General features: G+C 40.5%; 1 protein-coding gene across 15 annotated transcripts in view; it reads right to left on the minus strand.

Moving 5' to 3' along the window:
* SLC4A7 (solute carrier family 4 member 7) overlaps positions 1–20159 on the minus strand; it is a 124435-nt gene that overhangs the window by 66843 nt on the left and 37433 nt on the right. For 11 of the 15 annotated variants that reach the window (XM_070777290.1, XM_070777286.1, XM_070777283.1 and 8 more), the window contains exons 2-4: positions 15317–15398; positions 7011–7157; positions 16–154 (exon numbers count right to left, since the gene is read on the minus strand). In XM_070777290.1, the coding sequence (XP_070633391.1) occupies positions 16–154; positions 7011–7157; positions 15317–15398 (368 nt within the window). The other 4 variants (XM_070777287.1, XM_070777284.1, XM_019984610.2 and 1 more) reach the window with 4 other exon arrangements.

Raw genomic sequence — 20159 nt, forward strand, 5'->3', positions numbered from 1 at the left:
CGAGAGCGTCACCACCTGGCAGTTTCCTTCCATTCGTACTCCTCTCCGTCTCTGTAGCAGAGCTCGTCCATCTCCGTGAAGAGGTCGTGGGGGATGTGCTCCTCGTCATCGTCCTCAGTGCCGAGGATGAACTGGACTCTCTGGGATGGCGTGTCTTGACAAAAATCAGAATTTAAAGAAGCACACTCAAAAATCTTCCTCAGTTAATACAAAGGTAAATTAAATACAGAATTTCCAGAAGTGAGGAAATTCTCTACTCACTGTTTTGTTACAAATATATTCCATTAAAACAAATTTCTTCTGATTATTATTAAAATAATACAATTCTGAAAGGAAATAAGGGCCAACAATCTGGAACAAAAGAATTTCACAGAACGATCACCTCTACAGATGGAAAAGAAAAACCGTATGTTAAAGATAACTCATACTAGTCTTCAACAAACTTCTGTAAAAACAAAGTAAGCAACATCCAAAACCAAGAAAACACTGTGCATAAGAACAGGACTTTTCCCTCACCAAAAATAGATGGAAATGTTAGACAACATACAACATTTAAAATAGTTAATTCAAGTTCAAAAGTTAAAAAAAAAAAATCCCTGAGTTCCAAAAAAAAAAATGATGAGAAAACACAAAACTCCTTTTCTTACTCTTATGGAAAAGCAAGTTTGTCTCTGAGGCCAGAGACGTAGGACAGGTCACTGCCACTCATGACCCCTGAGTTTATCTGTGTGGATAAATCTGTGCGGGAATCTGTTAGGATTCCCAACCAAGAAATTAACATACATTCTAGCCCAGAACAGCTGAAAGCCACAGGGGCCCCAGAATAAATACATAAGCATACAACAACACGCATCAATTAAAAACAAAATCAAATTCTTCCAGATATGAGAGAGGATGTCAAATTCAAATTTTACATCTAAGTAAACAAACCTCCAGGAACTTAAAACCCCAACAGGGAAATTAAAACAGGTTACAAAGCAGATTACAACTGTTAAAGGAAAAGAGAGATGTGAGGAGGAGGTTATACAAAATGCATTAATGACAAGACAAAAACACACAAGGTTAAGAGATACAGAAAACAGAATAAGCTAGTCAAATAGGAAAAACACCAGAAAGAGGAAAACGTAAAGGACAGCGGAAGAGGCGTTCGCAATGCAAAGCTGTACAGTATGCACGTGGCGTGGCTCTTCACAGAAGGGGATATTCTGGGACCAACACACGGCAAACCACGGTGTGACTGGGCTTCCTAACGCCTGGCTCAACAGTTAGGTCTTATGTATCTTTTGTGAAATTTATCCCCAAATGATTTTTCTGGTGCTACTGTGTCAGTATTTAGTTCATTTTCTGATTGCTCACTGCTCTTATACAGAAATACAGTTGATTCTATACCCTGATTTTGTATCCTGCAACCTTGCTAAGCTCATATATTTTTGTAGCTTTGCAGATTACTTAGGATTTGCTACCTATGTGATTCTGTAATTGTGAATAAAGACAATTTTACATCCTCAGTTTTCTTCTGGATGTATTTCATTTCTTTCTTGCCTTATTCCACTGGAGAGGTGTGCCAGTACCATGCTGAACACAAGGGGTGAGAGAGGACAGCCTGCTTTTTCCCAATTCATGGGGAGAAAACCTTGAGTGGCCCACCTGCATTTCTAGATGCTCCTATCACACTGAGGAAGCTTCCTAATATTCCTAGTATATTACGGGAATTTTATCATGAATGGGGGGTGGAATTTTTCTGTCTTACTGATATGATTACATGGGGTTTTTCTGCTTTATACTGTTAATAAGTTTACATTGATACAGATGTTTAAATTTTAAAAATGACCCTGAACTTCCACTTGTTTATCAATTTCCTATTGCTGCTACAGTCAATTGCCACAAATTCGGTGCCTTAAATAACATCAATTTATTCTCTTATAGTTGTGGAGACCATAAGTCCAAAATGGGTTTTATGCAGGGCTAAAACCATGGGGATGGTTCCTCCTGGAGGCTCCAGGTTCTGGAGGCTGCCTACATTCCTCTGGTCTGGACCCCTCCCACTGTATCAATACCACCACTGTCTTCCTTTGATCTTTTGACTCCTTGTGATTAAATCTGGCTCATCTCCATTAATCCAGCATGATCTCTGCGACTCAAAATCCTTTAATTTATCCACACCTGTAAACTCACCTTTGCTAAATATGGCTGACACTCACAGATTCCGGACATTAGGGACACAGACAAGGCGGGGCCACTACTCAGCATACTACTGTCATGATGGATTCGCTCTCCTAAATACTGGTGGGAAAAGGTGGGACTTCTGAATCTACATTTGTGAGAAATAACTAGTGTGCAGTTTTATTCTAACATCTTCATCAAGTTTTGGTACCAGGGTAACGCTGGCTTCACAAGATGACTGGGAAGTGAGGAAGTTTTCTAATATTCCTAGTTTGCTATTCCTAGTTTTGTCATCTTTAATAATCGGGCAGAGTTTGTGTTATTTCTTACTTTTATATGTTGCTATGTATGGGGGAGAAAATGTTCATCATGGAAATGTATGAGACTCCAAATTTAATTTCTTTTTCTACATGTAGGGTAATTGAAGTTACCCATTTCTGCTTAATAGCATGTAATCCTAAAATACTTCCTCATTTAATCTGCAGTATCAATTTTGTTGCCATAGAATCATTTATAATAGTCCCTTCTTAATTTGTAGAATCTGTACTGAAAATTTCTGCTGCTGGATTTGTGTCTTTTTTCCCTTTACATGATCAGTCTGGCTATTTAGATTTATCAATTTTATTGATCTTTTCAAACAACCAGATTTCGGTCTGATTGATTTTTGCTAATATTGGTCTAATTTGTATTTAATTCATTTTTTCTCTCATTTCAATTATTTCTTTTCCTTATTTTGGTTGAATTTGCTCTATTTGTTCCTTCAATTTCTTAAGTTACAAGCTTAAATCACTGATTAGGTCTTTCCTTTTTTCTAATATAAAGATAAAATGCTATACATTTTTCTTTAAGCACTGCTTCAGCTACACCTGACAAATTTCAACATATAGACATCCTCACTTTGCAGAGAGCCATGCTAAATGAGGGCTGTGCATCTCAAAACTATGTCCTCACTTTGAAGAATGTCCTCCCAGTCACTGCCTATACTGGGTTTTCATCTTCATGAATTCAAGATACTTTCTAACTTCTATTGTGATTGCACTTAAACCATGAGTTACTGAGAAGCTTTGCATTTAATTTCCAAGTATCTGGGTATTTACCTCAGTATGTTTCTAGGTTAATTCTATTGTGGTCAGAGAATGTACTTTCAGTCTTTTCAAATGTACTGACTTGTTTTATGGCCTCCTAGAATATGATCTTGGTAAATCTTCAATATGCACTTGTAAAGAACATATATTTTGCTGTGGTTGAGTTCTATACGTGTGACTATCAGCCTGACAGTGTTACTTAGGTTTTCCACATCCTTACTGATTTTTTGTTCACTTGTTCTATCCATTACTGAGGAAGGAGAATTGTTATTTCCAACTATACTTGTCAATTTCTCATTTTCCAACTTTATCAGTTTTTGCCTCATGGATTTTGAAGCTATGTAGGACGGTTACATCTTGGTTTCAACAATCTGATATGTGGGATTTGGTGGTTTTCTTCATGTTTCTTCTCCTTGGGCTTTGCTGAACTCCTTGGACCTGTGAGTTCAGAGATTTAATTACTTTTGGAAATTTTTCTGGCACTCCAACTATATATATGTTAGACTACCTAAACTGGTATTATCTGACAAATTACTGATGCTATTTATTGGTTTTTCAGCTTTTGTTTTCTGTTTCATTTTGATTAGTTTCTATCACAATCTCTTCAAAAATCACTAATCTTTCTTGTTCTATAATGTCAAATCATCTGTTAATCTTATCTGCTGTACTATTCATTTCAAATATATATTTTTCATGTGTAGAAGTTCCATTTGGGACTTTCATATATTTTCAGCTTTGTTCCTCATCAGTCTATTTTTCTCTCTCCCTTTATTTTAATAAATAAAGAGCATTTATTATACTGCTTCAACATGCTTCCTTTAGAATTCCATTAAGTCTGTCATTTCTGGATCTGTTCCAACTGATTCATTTTTCTCTTGGTTATGCCTACTTTCCTACTTCACTATATTTCAAATAAGTTGTGAATGTCAGATATTGTGCACTTCACATGGTTACATGCTAGGTTTTACTCTATTTCTTTTAGTAGTACTAGAGTTTGTTCTGACATGCAGAAACTTAAGGTCAATTCAATTCTTTCAAGAATTGAATTCAATTTCTTTCTACTATAAAATTTTTTTTATAGTAGATTCACTGCAGTCTTGAGTGTAAAACGCAGTCAATACCCTTCCGAGACCTCCACCCTCAGAATGGTGGGAACTCATCCTGTGCCTCGTCTTCATGTGAAATCCAGGATCCATTCACTGCACCTGCTTTCGGGAAGCCATCTGCAAGCCCCAGACAGTGTTCTGTCACACACGCCCACGTGAGTGCTCAGCCAAAGACTGGAGAGTGCCCTTCCTCAGACCTTTAGAACTCTCTATGTGCAGCTCTCTATTTTCTGGCACTCTACATCTTAAATGCTAACGTTGTAGGCCTCCCCAATCCCAGCCTATCTCCTCAACCCTGAGAGCTGCGAGGCTCTGTCCCCGCTCCTCATGTTGCAGCCTGGGAACCACGTCGCTTGATGAGCTCAGGAACCACAGGGCCCATCTCACTGCTTCCCCTCTCACAGAGCTCAGTGTCCTGTGCTGCCTATTGTCCAGTGTCTGAAAATTACTATTTCAAACACTTTGTGCAGTTTTCCAGCTATTTAAAATTGGAATGCAATTTCAATTCCTATTATTCCATCATGTCCAGAAGCAGCAGATCAGCATAATCTCTTTTTAGAGAGTCAGGGGAGGAAAGAATCCACTTCATTCACAGCAATTTCTAGGATACAGACTGGCAGTTGAAACCAAAATAAACCCACTTCTGTGGCATAAAACTTTTCTAGGCATAATAACTCCATGAAAAAGTCACAAATATTTTCTCCACCAAATATATTTTTCAAACCACTATATTTAGACTTCAAATGTCAGACCTCCGCTTGAACGTTCATTAAATCGCCTAACCAGGTGAACATATAAACATAATTTAGTAAAAATTTTTTCTATTAAAAAATATTGTGTACCTTTTTACTCACAATGAAATAAAGAAGCATATTCATCTACTCACGAAGTAAAATATTCTAAACTGAATGGATCATCACATGGAATAGCAGAATACTTGTTGCTCAGTCACATCTGACTCTTTGCCACCCCAAGGACTGTATGGAGCCTGCCACACTCCTCCGTCCACTGGATTCTCCAGATGAGAATACTGGAGTGGGCTGCCATTTCCTTCTCCAGGGGGATGTTCCAACCCAGGGATTGAATCCATGTCTCCTGCTTGGCAGGTAGATTCTCTACCATTGAGCCACCTGCGAAGCCCAGCAAGATACTTCTCAACTACCAATAGCATCAGGGGCATCAGAGTCCACTAGTGATCTTTTCTAAAATGAGCATCGACTTTGCCTTTGCTAGTGACGTTATCTTTTTTGGCTATTCGACCACTTAATATTGATAGAGTTTATCGGGCTGTCAGTATCTCTTAGGACTGGTGAAGAGATTCCCATCATGTAGCCTCTCTAAGTTGAGGCTTCTCCATCTATACAATGAAAACACCACCACCAATCTTTGGTTTTTTTAAATGCTGAGAATCAAAGGGCATATGTCAAGGGCTTTGTGGAATAGTTCGCAGAAACAGAAGTTCGTATTTTACTAGGCCATCAGTATTTCCCTTCCTTCAGTCATGACATAAGCTGTATAACACACAGTAATTCTTTCACTCTTCAACAAAACCGTTTTTTAGCACAGCACCCACGTGCCACGGGGTGCAGCTCTCTTGGCTCCTGAGAGCACACAACAGGACCTATGGTGCAGACAGCCGCAAGGGCCACAATGTCCTCAGAAACCAATGATGCCCTGGATGTCAGCTGAGCACATGTCTAAGGTCCCGCTCAAGCCGCACAGCTATTCTTTCTGCTTCTCGCCTTTCCAGCTCTCAGCGCCACTTAAACAACCAGCAATCGTTATTATCAGATATTATTAACTTTCTTTCCTCTACTATATGCCTTTTTCCCTAAGATTCCCAACATTTACTGTGTCCGCTGGCACTTCTTTATTGCTCTGCTCTCAAGCAAAAAGTCTTGTCTTTCTAAAGACATACTATCTAATCAAAGCACTCTTTTTTTTTCCACAAAAAACCAAGTAATCCAGCATAAGGGATAAAATCTAATTAAAATAAATACATTTAAATAAAAAAAAAATCTTCTGGTCAAAAAATGTACTTAAAAATGAAAACTCTTAAAAATTTCAATCTCTTCCAGGAGCCTAAGGATTCCAGATATTTGTTCACTGCATATGTAAATAATGAAACATATAATAGAGAAAAGGAAATAGAAACCCTCCTAAACTGAATTTGAAGTGCCAAGACTCAACATTTACAATTCCAAGGCTAGAATACAATAAAGAAACCAAAATCCCTTACTTTTTTCACCCATCTCAAGTAGATCTTAAGCTATAAACTAAGCATTTTTCTTAAAGAAAAAAATATTCTTACTTCAATTACTACTTCTCAACGCATATAATATGTAAATTATAGAAATATGATTTTTAAGAGGAAATGTCTATTTAAAAATAAAATTTCCAGGAAAGCACCTTAAAGCGTCAGTGGAGACTTGCCCAGGACAGAACTCCCACCCCTCTCACTGTAAGAAGGAGACTCCTGTGCCCAGGACAGAGCTCCCACTCCTCTTACCATAAGAAGGAGACTCCCGTGCCCAGGACGGAACCCCCACCCCTCTTACCGTAAGAAGGAGACTCCCGTGCCCAGGACAGAGCTCCCACCCCTCTTACCATAAGAAGGAGACTCCCGTGCCCAGGACAGAGCTCCCACCCCTCTCACCGTAAGAAGGAGACTCCCGTCCGTCCTCTCTGTCCGAGTCCTTGTCTTTCCTCCTCCGGTGGTGATGTTTGTGTCCGCGATGCCTGTGACGCCGGCGACTCTCTTTACTAAACGGGACGTGAACGCCGATGTACACAGCTCGATGGCCTGGTAAGACGTTCAGAAACATTACTAGCAGGCCTCATTTTACAGTCACCCTGCTTTTTACAAACTGAAGGTTTGTGGCAACCTTGCACTGAGCCAACCTATCGGCACCATCTTCCCAACAGCATTTGCTCACTCCCTCTCTGTGTTGTGCTTTGGTAGTAACTCTGGCAATGATTCAAACTTCTCCATTAGTATTATATTTATTATGGTGATCTGTGATCAGTGATCTTTGATGTGATTATTGCGACTGTTTGAGGGCAACACAAGCCATGCCCATACAAGGTGGCAACCTTACTTGATAAATGTGTGTGTTCTGATGGCTCCATGGACTGGCCATCCCCTCACCTCTCTCCTTCTCCTCGGGCCTCCCTGTTCTCTGAGACACAGTGATGCTGAAAACAGGCCAATTAATAGCCTTACAACACCTCCAAGTAGTCAAGTGAAAGGAAAAGTCACATGTCTCTTTCTTTAAATCAGAAGTTAGAAATAATTAAGCTTAGTAAGGAAGGCATGTCGAAAACCAAGAGAGGCCTAAAGCCAGGCCTCTTGTGCCAAATTGTCAAGAAGTGGATACAAAAGAAAGTCTTGAAGGAAATTAAAAATGCTACTCTAGTGAACACATAAACGATAAGAAACTGAAATGACCTTACTGTTGATATGGAGAAAGTTTTAGTGGTCTGGATAGAATCTAGATGAAACAGCTTTCTATTGGAAGAAGATGCCAACTGGGACTTTCACAGCTAGAGAGGAGTCAGTACTTGGTTTCAAAGCTTCAGAGGACTGGCTGACTCTCTAATGCAGCTGGTGACATGAAGCTGAAACCAATGTTCTTTAACCATCTGAAAGCCTAGGGCCCTTAAGAATTATGCTTTTCCTTTCACTTATTTTATTTAACTCTAGTTGATTTACAATAGTATGTTAATTTCAGCTGTATAGCTTTAGATTCTTTTCCATTATAGGTTTTACAAAGCCTGGATGACAGCACATCAGTTGACAACACAGTTTACTCAACATTTTAAGCCCACTGTTGAGACCTACTGTTCAGAAAAAAAATTACTTTCAAAATATGACTGTTCATTCACACAACATCTGGACACCCAAGAACTCTGGTGGAGATGGACAAAGAGGTTAATGGTGTTTTCATGCCTGATAACACAACATCCATTCTGCAGCTCATGAATCAAGCAGTCATTTCAACTTTCGAGTCTTATTATTTAAGAAATATATTTTGTAAGGCTACAGCCGCCATGGGTAGTGATTCCTCCAACGGATCTGGGCAAAATCAATTGAAAACCTTCTGGAAAGGATTCACCATTCTAGCTGCCTTGAGGAACATTCAAGATTCATGGAAAGAGGTCAAAGTATCAACATTAACAGAGGAGTTTTTGAAAGAAGTTGATTCCAACCCTCCTGGATGACTTTGAGGGGCTCAAGCCTTCAGTGGAAGAAGTCGCTGCAGATGCGGTGGAAACGGCAAAAGAGCTAGATTTAGAAGTGGAGCCTGAAGATGGGAATGAATCACTGCATCTCCTGATAAAATCTGAATGGAGAAAGAGCTGCTTCCTACTGATGAGTAAAATAAGTGGTTTCTTTGGATGAAGTCTATTCCAGTGAAGCTGCTGTGAAGCCTGTTGAAATGACAACAGAGGAATTAGAAGACTACATCAACTTACTTGATAAAAGTAAAAGGGTTTGAGAGGACTGACTCTAATTTTGAAAGACATTCTACTGTGGGTCAGATGCTATCACAGTACTGCAGGGTACAGAGAAATCATCTGTGAATAACCAAGGTGGCAGACTTTATTGTTGTCGTATTTTAAGAAATTCATCCCAAGCTTTAGCAACCACGACCCTGATCAGCCACCAACATCAAGTCCAAACCCTCTGCCAACAAAAAGGTTATGACACACTGAAGGTGTAAGTGATGGTTAGCATTTTTTAGCAATAAAGTATTTTTTAAGTTAAGGCAGATACTTTGTTTTTTAGACATAATGTTATTGCACATTTAACAGACTATGATACAGCATGAACCTAATCTTTATATGCACTGGGAAACCAAAAAAATTACTGTGACTCACTTTGTTGCAGTAGTCTGGAACCAAACCTACAATACCTTCAAGTATTGCCAGTATTAGGTTTCCAAAAAGGGAAAAAGGAGTTATAAACAAAATAATACCAAATTCTACTTTGATGGAAAAGCATTACATATAAGTTCATGAAATTAACAATGCTAGTCTCCTGTTGGGGCTTCCCTGGTGGCTCAGAGGATAAAGCATCTGCCTGCAATGCAGGAGACCCGGGTTCGATCCCTGGGTTGGGAGGATCCCCTGGAGAAGGAAATGGCAACCCATTCCAGTATTCTTGCCTGGAGAATCCCATGGACACAACAGTCCATGGGGTCGCAAAGAGTCGGACACGACTGAGCGTCTCTTATTTTACAGAGCACTACATAAAATATTACATCAAAGGCTAATGCCATCAACTGATAAGCATACTAGATATACATATAAGTATACTAGATATACATATAAGAATACTAGATATTCTGTAAGTATTCATGTGCAAGTTTGAAAAGAAATTTTGAGAAAGAAGAACTTGGCCCACCTGAAATCATACTATGTAGACATCAATGTTTTCCATCTACATTTACAGTCAATCCTACTTAGTAGGTCCTTAAGATATATGCTTTAATAATGATTATTCACAAATGGATAGTTGTAAATATTTATTAAGTTTTGAAAATCTCAAATTAGTAAGGTCCAAATTAATGAGAGATACATAAAGTTTAAACAATCCAAATACTCTAATTAAAGGGTGGAAATTGTCAGACTGGATTAAAAAGCAATAAAATAAGGTTATAATATACTTTTAGAATAGAAAAAGCTACCTCTGATGTTGCATTATCCTAGTTTTGTATTCAGACCAAAAAACAGTTATGAACAAAAAGGTCCTATATATCACAAGGAACTATACACAATATCCTGTCACAAACCATAATGGAACAGAATATACATTAAAGAAGAATGCATATATGTGTATAATCGAGTCACTCTGCTGTACAGCAGAGATTGGCACAACACTGGAAATCAACTATATACTTCAATTAAAAAATTAAATTTAAAAAAGTGATGAAAGACAGTCCCTGCTCTTTGCCCACTAAATGAAACTCAATCAGGCCAGCTGACAGCTCACAGCACTATATCCAACAGTGAGAAGGAGAAACTTGATTTCTTAAATTGTTTAAATGAGGTTCCTGTGTAAAGTTGTGATAGGGGAAAGGGGATGGAGACCACAAGTTTAACTCATCTGCAGCTGTGCAAAACCCATCTGGCAGAGAGCTGCTTTCTCTATGTACAACATAAAATAGTTAATGTTGAAATATAAACTGTTCAGGGCATTCTTTTTCTAATAATACCTGTAAGATGGTCAGAAAAAAAAAACACAAGAAACTCAAGATCTTTATTTTTAGATGAATTTGAAAGTAATCAATTCTCATTATTCATGGATTCTGCATTTGTAAATATGCCTACCCACTAAAATTTATTTGTAATCCCAAAATCAATACTCATGGTGATTTCTCAGTCATTTACAAATATGCACAGAGTAAAAAGAATTTGAGTTGCCTGACACACATGTTCAATTATTATAAAAAAATTATCAGAAAAGTCCCAAATGAAAGCATACAAATATAATGATTGCATGATGACAGATGGTAACTAGACTTACCATGGTGATCAATTTGTAATGAGTCAGTTCAGTTCAGTCGCTCAGTTGTGTATGACTCTTTGCGACCCCATGGACCCCAGGCTTCCCTGTCCATCACCAACTCCAGAAACTTACTCAAATTCATGTCCATCAAATCAGTGATGCCATCCAACCATCTCATCCTCTGCCGTCCCCTTCTCCTCCTGCCTTCAATCTCACCCAGCATCAGGGTCTTTTCCAATGAGTGAGTTCTTTGCATCAGGTGGCTAAAGTATTAGTTTCAGCTTCAGCATCAGTCCTTCCAAAGAATATTCAGGGCTGATTTCCTTTAGGTTTGACTGGTTGGATCTCCTTGCAGTCCAAGGGACTCTCAAGAGTCTTCTCCAACACCACAGTTCAAAAGCATCAATTCTTCAGCACTCAGCTTTCTTTACAGTCCAACTCTCACTTCTATACATGACTACTGGAAAAACCCTAGCTTTGACTAGACAGACTTTTGTTGGCAAGGTAATATCTCTGCTTTTTAATATGCTGTCTAGGTTGGTCATAGCTTTTCTTCCAAGGACCAAGTGTCTTTTAATTTCATAGCTGCAGTCACCATATGCAGTGATTTTGGAGCCCAAAAAAATAGTCTGTCACTGTTTCCACTGTTTTCCTATCTATTTGCCATGAAGTGATGGGACTGGATGCCATGACCTTAGTTTTTTGAATATTGAGTTTTAAGCCGACTTTTTCATTCTCCTCTTTCACTTTCACCAAGAGGCTCTTTAGTTCTTCTTCACTTTCTGGCATAAGGGTGGTGTTATCTGCATATCTGAGGTTATTGATATTTTTCCCAGCAATCTTGATTGCAGCTTGTGCTTCATCCAGCCCAGTATTTCTCATGGTATACTCTGCATAGAAGTTAAATAAGCAGGGTGACAATATACAGCCTTGACATACTCCTTTCCCAATTTGGAAGCAGTCTGTTGTTCCATGTCCAGTTCTAATTGTTGCTTCTTGACCTGCATACAGATTTCTCAGGAGGCAGGTGGATAGTCTGGTAGTCCCATCTCTTGAAGAATTTTCCATAGCTTGTTGTGATCCACAGGGTCAAAGGCTTTGGCATAGTCAATAGGGCAGAAGTAGATGTTTTTCTGGAACTCTCTTGCTTTTTCAATGATCCAGTGGAAGTTGGCAATTTGATCTCTGGTTCCTCTGCCTTTTCTAAATCCAGCTTGAACATCTGGAAGTTCATGGTTCATGTACTGTTGAAGCCTGGCTTGGAGAATTTTGAGCATTACTTTGCTAGTGTGTGAGATGAGTGCAATTGGGCAGTAGTTTGAACATTGCCTTTCTTTGATATTGGAATGAAAGCTGACCTTTTCCAGTCCTGTGGCCACTGCTGAATTTTCCAAGTTTGCTGGCATATTGAGTGCAGCACTTTCACAGTATCATCTTTTAGGATTTGAAATAGCTCAACTGGAATTCCATTACCTTCACTAGCTTTGTTCATAGTGATGCTTCTTAAGGCCTACTTGACTTTGCATTCCAGGATGTCTGGCTCTAGGTGAGTGATCACACCATCATGGTTATCTGGGTCATTACGATCTTTCTTGTATAGGTCTTCTATGTATTCTTGCCAACTCTTAATATCTTCTGCTTCTGTTAGGTCCATACCATTTCTGTCCTTAATTGTGCCCATCTTTGTATGAAATGTTCCCTTTGTATCCCTAATTTTCTTGAAGAGATCTCTAGTCTTTCCCATTCTATTGTTTTCCTCTATTTCCCTGCACTGATCACTGAAGAAGGCTTTGTTTTCTCTCCCTGCTCTTCTTTGGAACTCAGCATTCAAATGGGTATATCTTTCCTCTTCTCCTTTGCCTTTAGCTTCTTTTCTTTTCTCAGCTACTTGTAAGGCCTCCTCAGACTACCGTTTTGCCTTTTTCTTGGGGATGGTCTTGGTCACTGCCTCCTGTACAATGTCACGAACTTCCGTCCATAGTTCTTCAGGCACTCTATCATATCTCATTCCTTAAATCTATTTCTCACTCCCACCGTACAATCGTAAGGGATCTGCCTTGGGTCATACCTGAATGGTCTCGTGGTTTTCCCCACTTTCTCCATTTCCGTCTGAATCTGGTGACACATCAAATCCCTGTGATGAGCACCAGGCACGAACAGTGCTGTGGGCCAGTTAAACGTCAACAGAAGATTAATTTAAAAATTATAGAGGGTTTCTTTGGGGGATGATGAAAATATTCTGGAAATAAAGGTTTGATAGTTGCACAATATAGTGAATATTCTAAAAAAAATCACTTTTAAATGGCAATTTTTACATTATGTTGAATTATACTGCAATTAAGAAAAACGAAAAAAAAAAAAAAAAAAAAGCATAAAACTCAGTGATCTTACAGTTTTATTTTAGTGAAACTATTTTCTTCTGAACACTGTCCAAAGTGGAAATTAAAGAATCACTGTGCAGTGTGAGTTACAAAGTTGTTACTCCAATTGGTACTAAGGGGTTTTGGCACACAAGGCCCTACACTCCAAGATAAAAATGAATTCTGAGTTTGAAACTTAGAAAGACTAGATAAAATTAGTAACAATATGCTAGAATCCAGAGACTGGGAGATGGAGCCTTGCTATTTTTCCCGTTTTTATCGTCTCCTTTCGTGTTCTCCATCACAACTTTATTTCATCAAAGCCCTATTCAGTGAGACTCTGAGATAAACTTACTCTCTCCCTCATACTTTGTAGTGAAATTCAGAGATGCACAAAGGATGAAGAGCGAAAGGCTGGGTAATCAAAGGGAGCCAGGACCACAGCCAGGTGGCTCTCTTCAGCTCTGGATCACACCTGCATGAGGGATGACAGCAAAGTGACGGACCACGTGGGTCACGGTACAGCTGAACTAACAAAATTACTGCTGAAAATGTTAACCTCTCCAGTGCCTACAATTTACAGAATCAAGCTTCTAGGTAAACGAAACTCTCTGCAGAAGCCCTCGTAAGCCTAAACTTTTAAAGTCAATTTTGAAAAACGGGTTTTGTCCATCTCAGAAAGTAAACATGCAGAACACTTATTTGGGTCTCCTTCCAACTCTTTTTGTAAAGCAATGGCTCCATTCAGCTGAAGACTTTAACCTAAAAATGTAGGTCTCAACATCTGAATGAAATGATTAAATTATAAATTTTTTTTTTAAATGTAGGTCTCAAAAAGACCCCAAAATAAATCTATCAAAATTTATGATCTACATAAAAGCCTATGATCACCACCGTAGCAAGTGTTCGGGGTTAACATCACCAGCAGTAAGGTACTGGTATCACCGAATCACCGGTCCAGAGGTGAGAGAGGCCATGGCACGTGGCACGTGCCCACACACCCATCATCTGCGCCATGAGAGCATCACGTCACAATGTGACATTACACAAACCCACATTCTGGGATGTTCTACTACCAACTATTACTCTTCCAAAGTGGCAAGGTTATGAAAAACGGGGAAATTTCTTCATTTTCATAAACTTATGCTTAAATAAAACGTTAACATCAGAAAAAGCTGTATATACAGGGGACACCATGTACTAGCCTTGCAAGTCTTCTGTAACTTTTAAAATTATTTCAGAAAAAAGGAAAGAAAGAAAGAAAACCAAAACCATTTGTCAGGACTTCTTCCTGCTCAGGGAAAACAGACTGGCAAATAACTGATGTGCTACATAATTCTATGCTGAGGTTTATATAAGTATTTTAAAAGGCTGATTAACAGACCTATAAAATGAATATTTAGATGACACCAGTGGTAACTGTGGCTTATTATTCTGGCACATTATATTTTGCTCTTAATTCAAGTTACCCAGGTTGTTAGACGGAGAAGGTAATGGCAGCCCACTCCAGTATTCTTGCCTGGAAAATCCCATGGACGGAGGAGCCTGATGGGCTGCAGTCCATGGGGTCGCTGAGAGTCGGAGACGACTGAGCGACTTCACTTTCACTTTTCACTTTCATGCAATGGAGAAGGAAATGGCAACCCACTCCAGTGTTCTTGCCTGGAGAATCCCAGGGACGGGGGAGCCTGGTGGGCTGCCGTATATGGGGTCGCACAGAGTCGGACACGATTGAAGTGACTTAGCAGCAGCAGCAGGTTGTCAGAAAAAAAAAATTAAAGAATTAACTGATTTTATAATTGTGGCATTCAATTTCCAAGGTAAGTAATGGTGACCCTTAGTAAAATTTGAAAACCAATCTGATATTTATGTTTCAAGGAATGTTCTCTTTGTAGATATGGGTATTGGTTGCACAGGTTTTTTGCAATATATTCTTTAAACTATGTTTAGAAAAGTGTTGAACACTCTTGTAAATGAATGCTCTACAATAACAACAACAACAGTTTCAACAAATAATTAGTAAAACTTAAAGGACACTAACATTCACTAGTACTTTATACTGCTAAACAGAAGTTATTTTAAAAAACTTACTCTCTAGTTCTTCTTTTTCAAACTTGGTGTTCACAGTTGAGCTGGTTTTGCCAAGATCCACAACAGCTTCTTCATCAGGACCCTAAAAAGAAATGATTCTCATTCATTCATGAAATCAACATACACTGAGGGCCTACTGCTAGGCGTGTTATTTGAGATGGCCAGAAATATGTAACAGAGGACCTTCCTGTCAAAGAACTGAATTCATACTATGGCTAACTATATTCTTTTAAAAGTATGTTTACAGGCTTTTTTTTTTTTTTTAATCCACAGAAGACCATCTAAAGTCTAATGGAAAGACCTGAAATGACAAAGATTTTCTGGGCTTCCATGGAAATTACTAAGTAACTGGTATACATATTCACTTCAGTGGAACGACTCTCAGAAATTAGAAGTTAATCAGAAATTACAGAGAATCGGGATTGAGGGAAACCCTTAGATATCAATATAGAACACTTTTTTTTTTTTTTTTTTTGCTTTTAGGTATTCTAAACAGAAAGAATCCCACTTAACTCACCTATATTAGATATTGGATACTGGATTATGGTTAAATGTACAATGGTCAAAAATAAGTCCACAGACTTAACATGTTTCACTTTCAATCGTAAATTACCAAGAACCAAAGTTATAAGAACTTTTTATTTGTCTACAAAGGAAAAGTCACCTCAAAATTTAACCTCTAAGGTCAGTCCACCTTTGAGTTCTGAACAGTTTTGTTCCACTTTTCTGCTCAACAAAAAGACTAACCGTATTTACTGTAATACATTACACAGAGTATTTTTAAAAGAAAATTTTAGCTTTAATGTTGCTTCTCGACTTCTAACTTAACTTACAAAGGAACATGATAGACTACTCATAAACTACTTATCATGAAGTCAGTATGTACAAGATTCTGTGCCACTGGCTGAGACAGATGGCAGAAGCCCCTTCCCCCGACACCTGAGCTCTGCAGCCCCCCAGACCTCCCGGCACAGCTCCTGAGGCCCACAGTGCACCCCCACCCCACGGCCCCCCAGACCTCCCGGCACAGCTCCTGAGGCCTGCAGTGCACCCCCACTCCATGGCCCCCCCAGACCTCCCGGCACAGCTCCTGAGGGCCACAGTGCACCCCCACTCCACAGCCCCCCCGACCTCCCAACACAGCTCCTGAGGGCCACAGTGCACCCCCACTCCACAGCCCCCCCGACCTCCCAGCACAGCTCCTGAGGCCTGCAGTGCACCCCCACTCCACGGCCCCCCAGACCTCCCAGCACAGCTCCTGAGGGCCACAGTGCACCCCCACCCCACGGCCCCCCAGACCTCCCGGCACAGCTCCTGAGGGCCACAGTGCACCCCCACCCCACAGTCCCCCCAGACCTCCCGGCACAGCTCCTGAGGGCCACAGTGCACCCCCACTCCACGGCCCCCCAGACCTCCCGGCACAGCTCCTGAGGGCCACAGTGCACGCCCACCCCATGGCCCCCCAGACCTCCCAGCACAGCTCCTGAGGGCCACAGTGCACCCCCACTCCACAGCCCCCCCGACCTCCCAGCACAGCTCCTGAGGCCTGCAGTGCACCCCCACTCCACGGCCCCCCCAGACCTCCCGGCACAGCTCCTGAGGGCCACAGTGCACCCCCACTCCACGGCCCCCCAGACCTCCCAGCACAGCTCCTGAGGCCTGCAGTGCACCCCCACTCCACGGCCCCCCAAAACCTCCCGGCACAGCTCCTGAGGGTCACAGTGCACCCCCACTTGTGGGCAAGGCAGACAAGGGGGACACCACCTGTCACTTCTAGCACCTCAGGGAAATCTGCTCAACCTTAGGTAACAGAGACTGGAGAGCAGAGTACAAGGAGCAGGGGACGGGGGACAAGGACCCTCCTGTGCTCAACAAACCTGGGTCTGGGATACAGGACAGAGGATGACACTCAAGTTTTGAAAAGGCAGACAAAGATTCTGAGGGAGAACTGACTGATGTCACAAAGGCCTGTCTGAACTTCGAGCGTGACCTGGATCCCTTCACGGAGAATGCACATGTGTAGTACACAGGAATCCAGAAAACAGAACCTCATTCAGCACAGACCCACACTGGAGAGACCCCGTCCCACAGCGCCTCTGTCAGAGGATCAAAGCAAGAGACGAAGGAAGTAAAAGGATGTCCAGAAAGGGCCAAAAAGCCAGAAAGGAGCAGAAAGGAGCCGGGTGCAATTAAGAGGGCAATGAGCAGGAGGAAGATGGGCACCAGGAAATGGACAATGTTTCTGTTCAAACAAAATTAGAGCACTACACTCCTCCCGGGCTTCCCTGGTAGCTTGGCTGGTAAAGAATCCGCCTGGGATGCAGGAGACCCCAGTTCAATTCCTGAGAGGGGAAGATCAGCTGGAGAGGGGATAGACTACTCACCCTAGTATTCTTGGGCTTTCCTGTGGCTCAGATGGTAAAGAATCTGCCTGCAATGTGGCAGACCGGGGTTCAATCTCTGGGTCAGGGAGATCCCGTGGAGAAGGGCATGGCAACCCACCCCAGTATTCTTCCTGGAGAATGCCCATGGACAGAGGAGCCTGGCAGGCTACAGCCCATGGGGTCGCAGAGTCTGACCAGACTGAGTGATTAAGTATAGCACATACCTCCCAAAGCAGGAGGGTTGGTAAAAAAGCTTTCAAGAAGGAAATAAGTAATCTGTTCTCTCTAAAGGTTCTTAAGCTTTAAATGATAACTTTGTAGGCAAGAGAGGCAAATGAATATGAGAACTGAATAAAAATAAAATAATATTAATTATAACCCTGTTAGTATTCCACTTAGTATTAGTTTCCCAGAAGAAAGTTACTTTACCCATCAGATTATATTTTTCAAGTTCCACAGGAAGACAAGCTCCCAACCATCCCCATGGCCCTTGTGGCTATTCCAACTGCCCTGCGCCTCCTCTCCACTTAGAACAACAGATCAGGATACATGACACAGTCAGCTTCTCATCACTTTCCGTGTCCAAGCATCACCGGAAGGATCAAAGTGTTTCAGAAAGGAGCAAAACTGGAGTTTGCTTGGATAAAATGATCTTTCAAGGTCTCTTCCAACTCTTGACCTTAAAATATCTTACTTTGGGGAATAGCTTTTTTTTCAGGGCATACAAAGTAAATTCATATATAACTATTTCCTGGCTATCTAAACTCTCAGTGTCCTAATTCTCATATCTTAAAACTCAGGAACTGAATCAATTTGATTAAATTTTCAAATAAATTCGCTGCTATCCAAACCCTCACTATTTGCTAATCAAAACTCAGAAACAGACACAGTGTATTAGGAAAAGCAGATCTCAATATCCAAACTGAATTTCTGGAGAGAGGCTAGATATCCCAACTGCAGAATCAAACAAACCTGGATATCAGGGAGGTATATGACTCTAAGGACTGGGATCAATTCAATACATGACACTCGTAAGTTAAATAACTTGCTAAGGCTTTATATGTAAAGAATTGGGTGGCAGGCCGTGTAGACCATGATACATTTTCATGTAAAGAACTAAGAAAGAAGACTGTATTTGTGATTAAACTAACTTAGAGCAGCCACACTCCTCTAGAAATGAGCAGAGGCTAAAGCAGGAAACACATACAAGAATAAAGAACTAATAAATCATCCATCCATTAAGCACATCACACTCATGAAACCTTTAGGTTCCCTTCAATGAATTCATGCAATGTAGTCACTAAGCATGTAGGGAGATACAGAAAAAGAAGCCACGGCTATTAACCAAAAGACACGGGTTGTGTGATCCAAGAGGTAGCAAGCACTCTGTGTATTCTAAAGGGATTAACTGCTCCCATTCCAAACTTCCATTTCCAAGAACAACTGCCAAGGAAGCAAAACAATACACTTTTTCTCTCATCCCTAACAACAATAATAACCTCTCATTTCTATCAAAGATGGATTACATGGTTAGATATACTACTAATAATTAGCTAACACAGAAACAGCTGAGGCTGGGCAAGCTTACAGTATTTATTTATTTAAAATACGCATATTCTTTGACCTCTAAACATCTATCACGGAAAAACACTGCCACGTGTGAAAAAGGGGGCATGTAACCCAGAGAATGTCTGAAAACTCGTCTTCTCACAGCTCACCCACTTTGCTTTCCTTCGACTCTGTGAAGCCTTGAGTAAGCAACTGGAAGCCAAGTGAGAATATTATTTTATTGTTAATGTTTGGGTTTTCAATGAGAATGCTTTCACAGGTAACTTGTAAAATAAAGTTAAAATTTTTGAGGTCTGGAAAAATTACAACACTTAACACTGTTAAAAAAAAAAAAAAAAAAAGCAGGGAGCAGGTATCTGTATTTCTCCCTTCCCTTAAAAACATTATCTCCTTTCCAACAACTGTGAAACATAAGTCAGAAAGGCAGTTTGTTATAAAGGCAAATATTAAGTAGGCACACACACTGCCTATCTCAACACAGTACAAGTAATTCAACAAAATAAGCAGGGTCCAGGGACCTTCCTGGTGGTCCAGTGGCTAAGACTGCGCCCCCGGTACAGGGGCCCCGGCTCTGTCCCTGGTTGGGGACCTAGAGCTCACACACCACAAGGAAAATATCGCATGCTGCGGTGAGGATCAAAGATCCCACATGCCACAACCAAGACCCGGTGCAGCCAAATAAATAAACCAATAAAACTGCTTAAAAAATGCAGGGTGCACATGGCTATATCTTAAAATCCCTCAGAATGAAGTCATTGATATTTCACGGTAGAAATGCATTTCTGAAACAATATACTGCATTTTAAATTCTACCATGTTAGGATAATGCTTTAAGCCATATTTCTAAACACGGATTAAGTTACTATACCATACGAAGTACAATTTTATTT

Source organism: Bos indicus, chromosome 22, assembly GCF_029378745.1.
Source record: "Bos indicus isolate NIAB-ARS_2022 breed Sahiwal x Tharparkar chromosome 22, NIAB-ARS_B.indTharparkar_mat_pri_1.0, whole genome shotgun sequence".
Lineage (NCBI taxonomy): Eukaryota > Metazoa > Chordata > Mammalia > Artiodactyla > Bovidae > Bos > Bos indicus.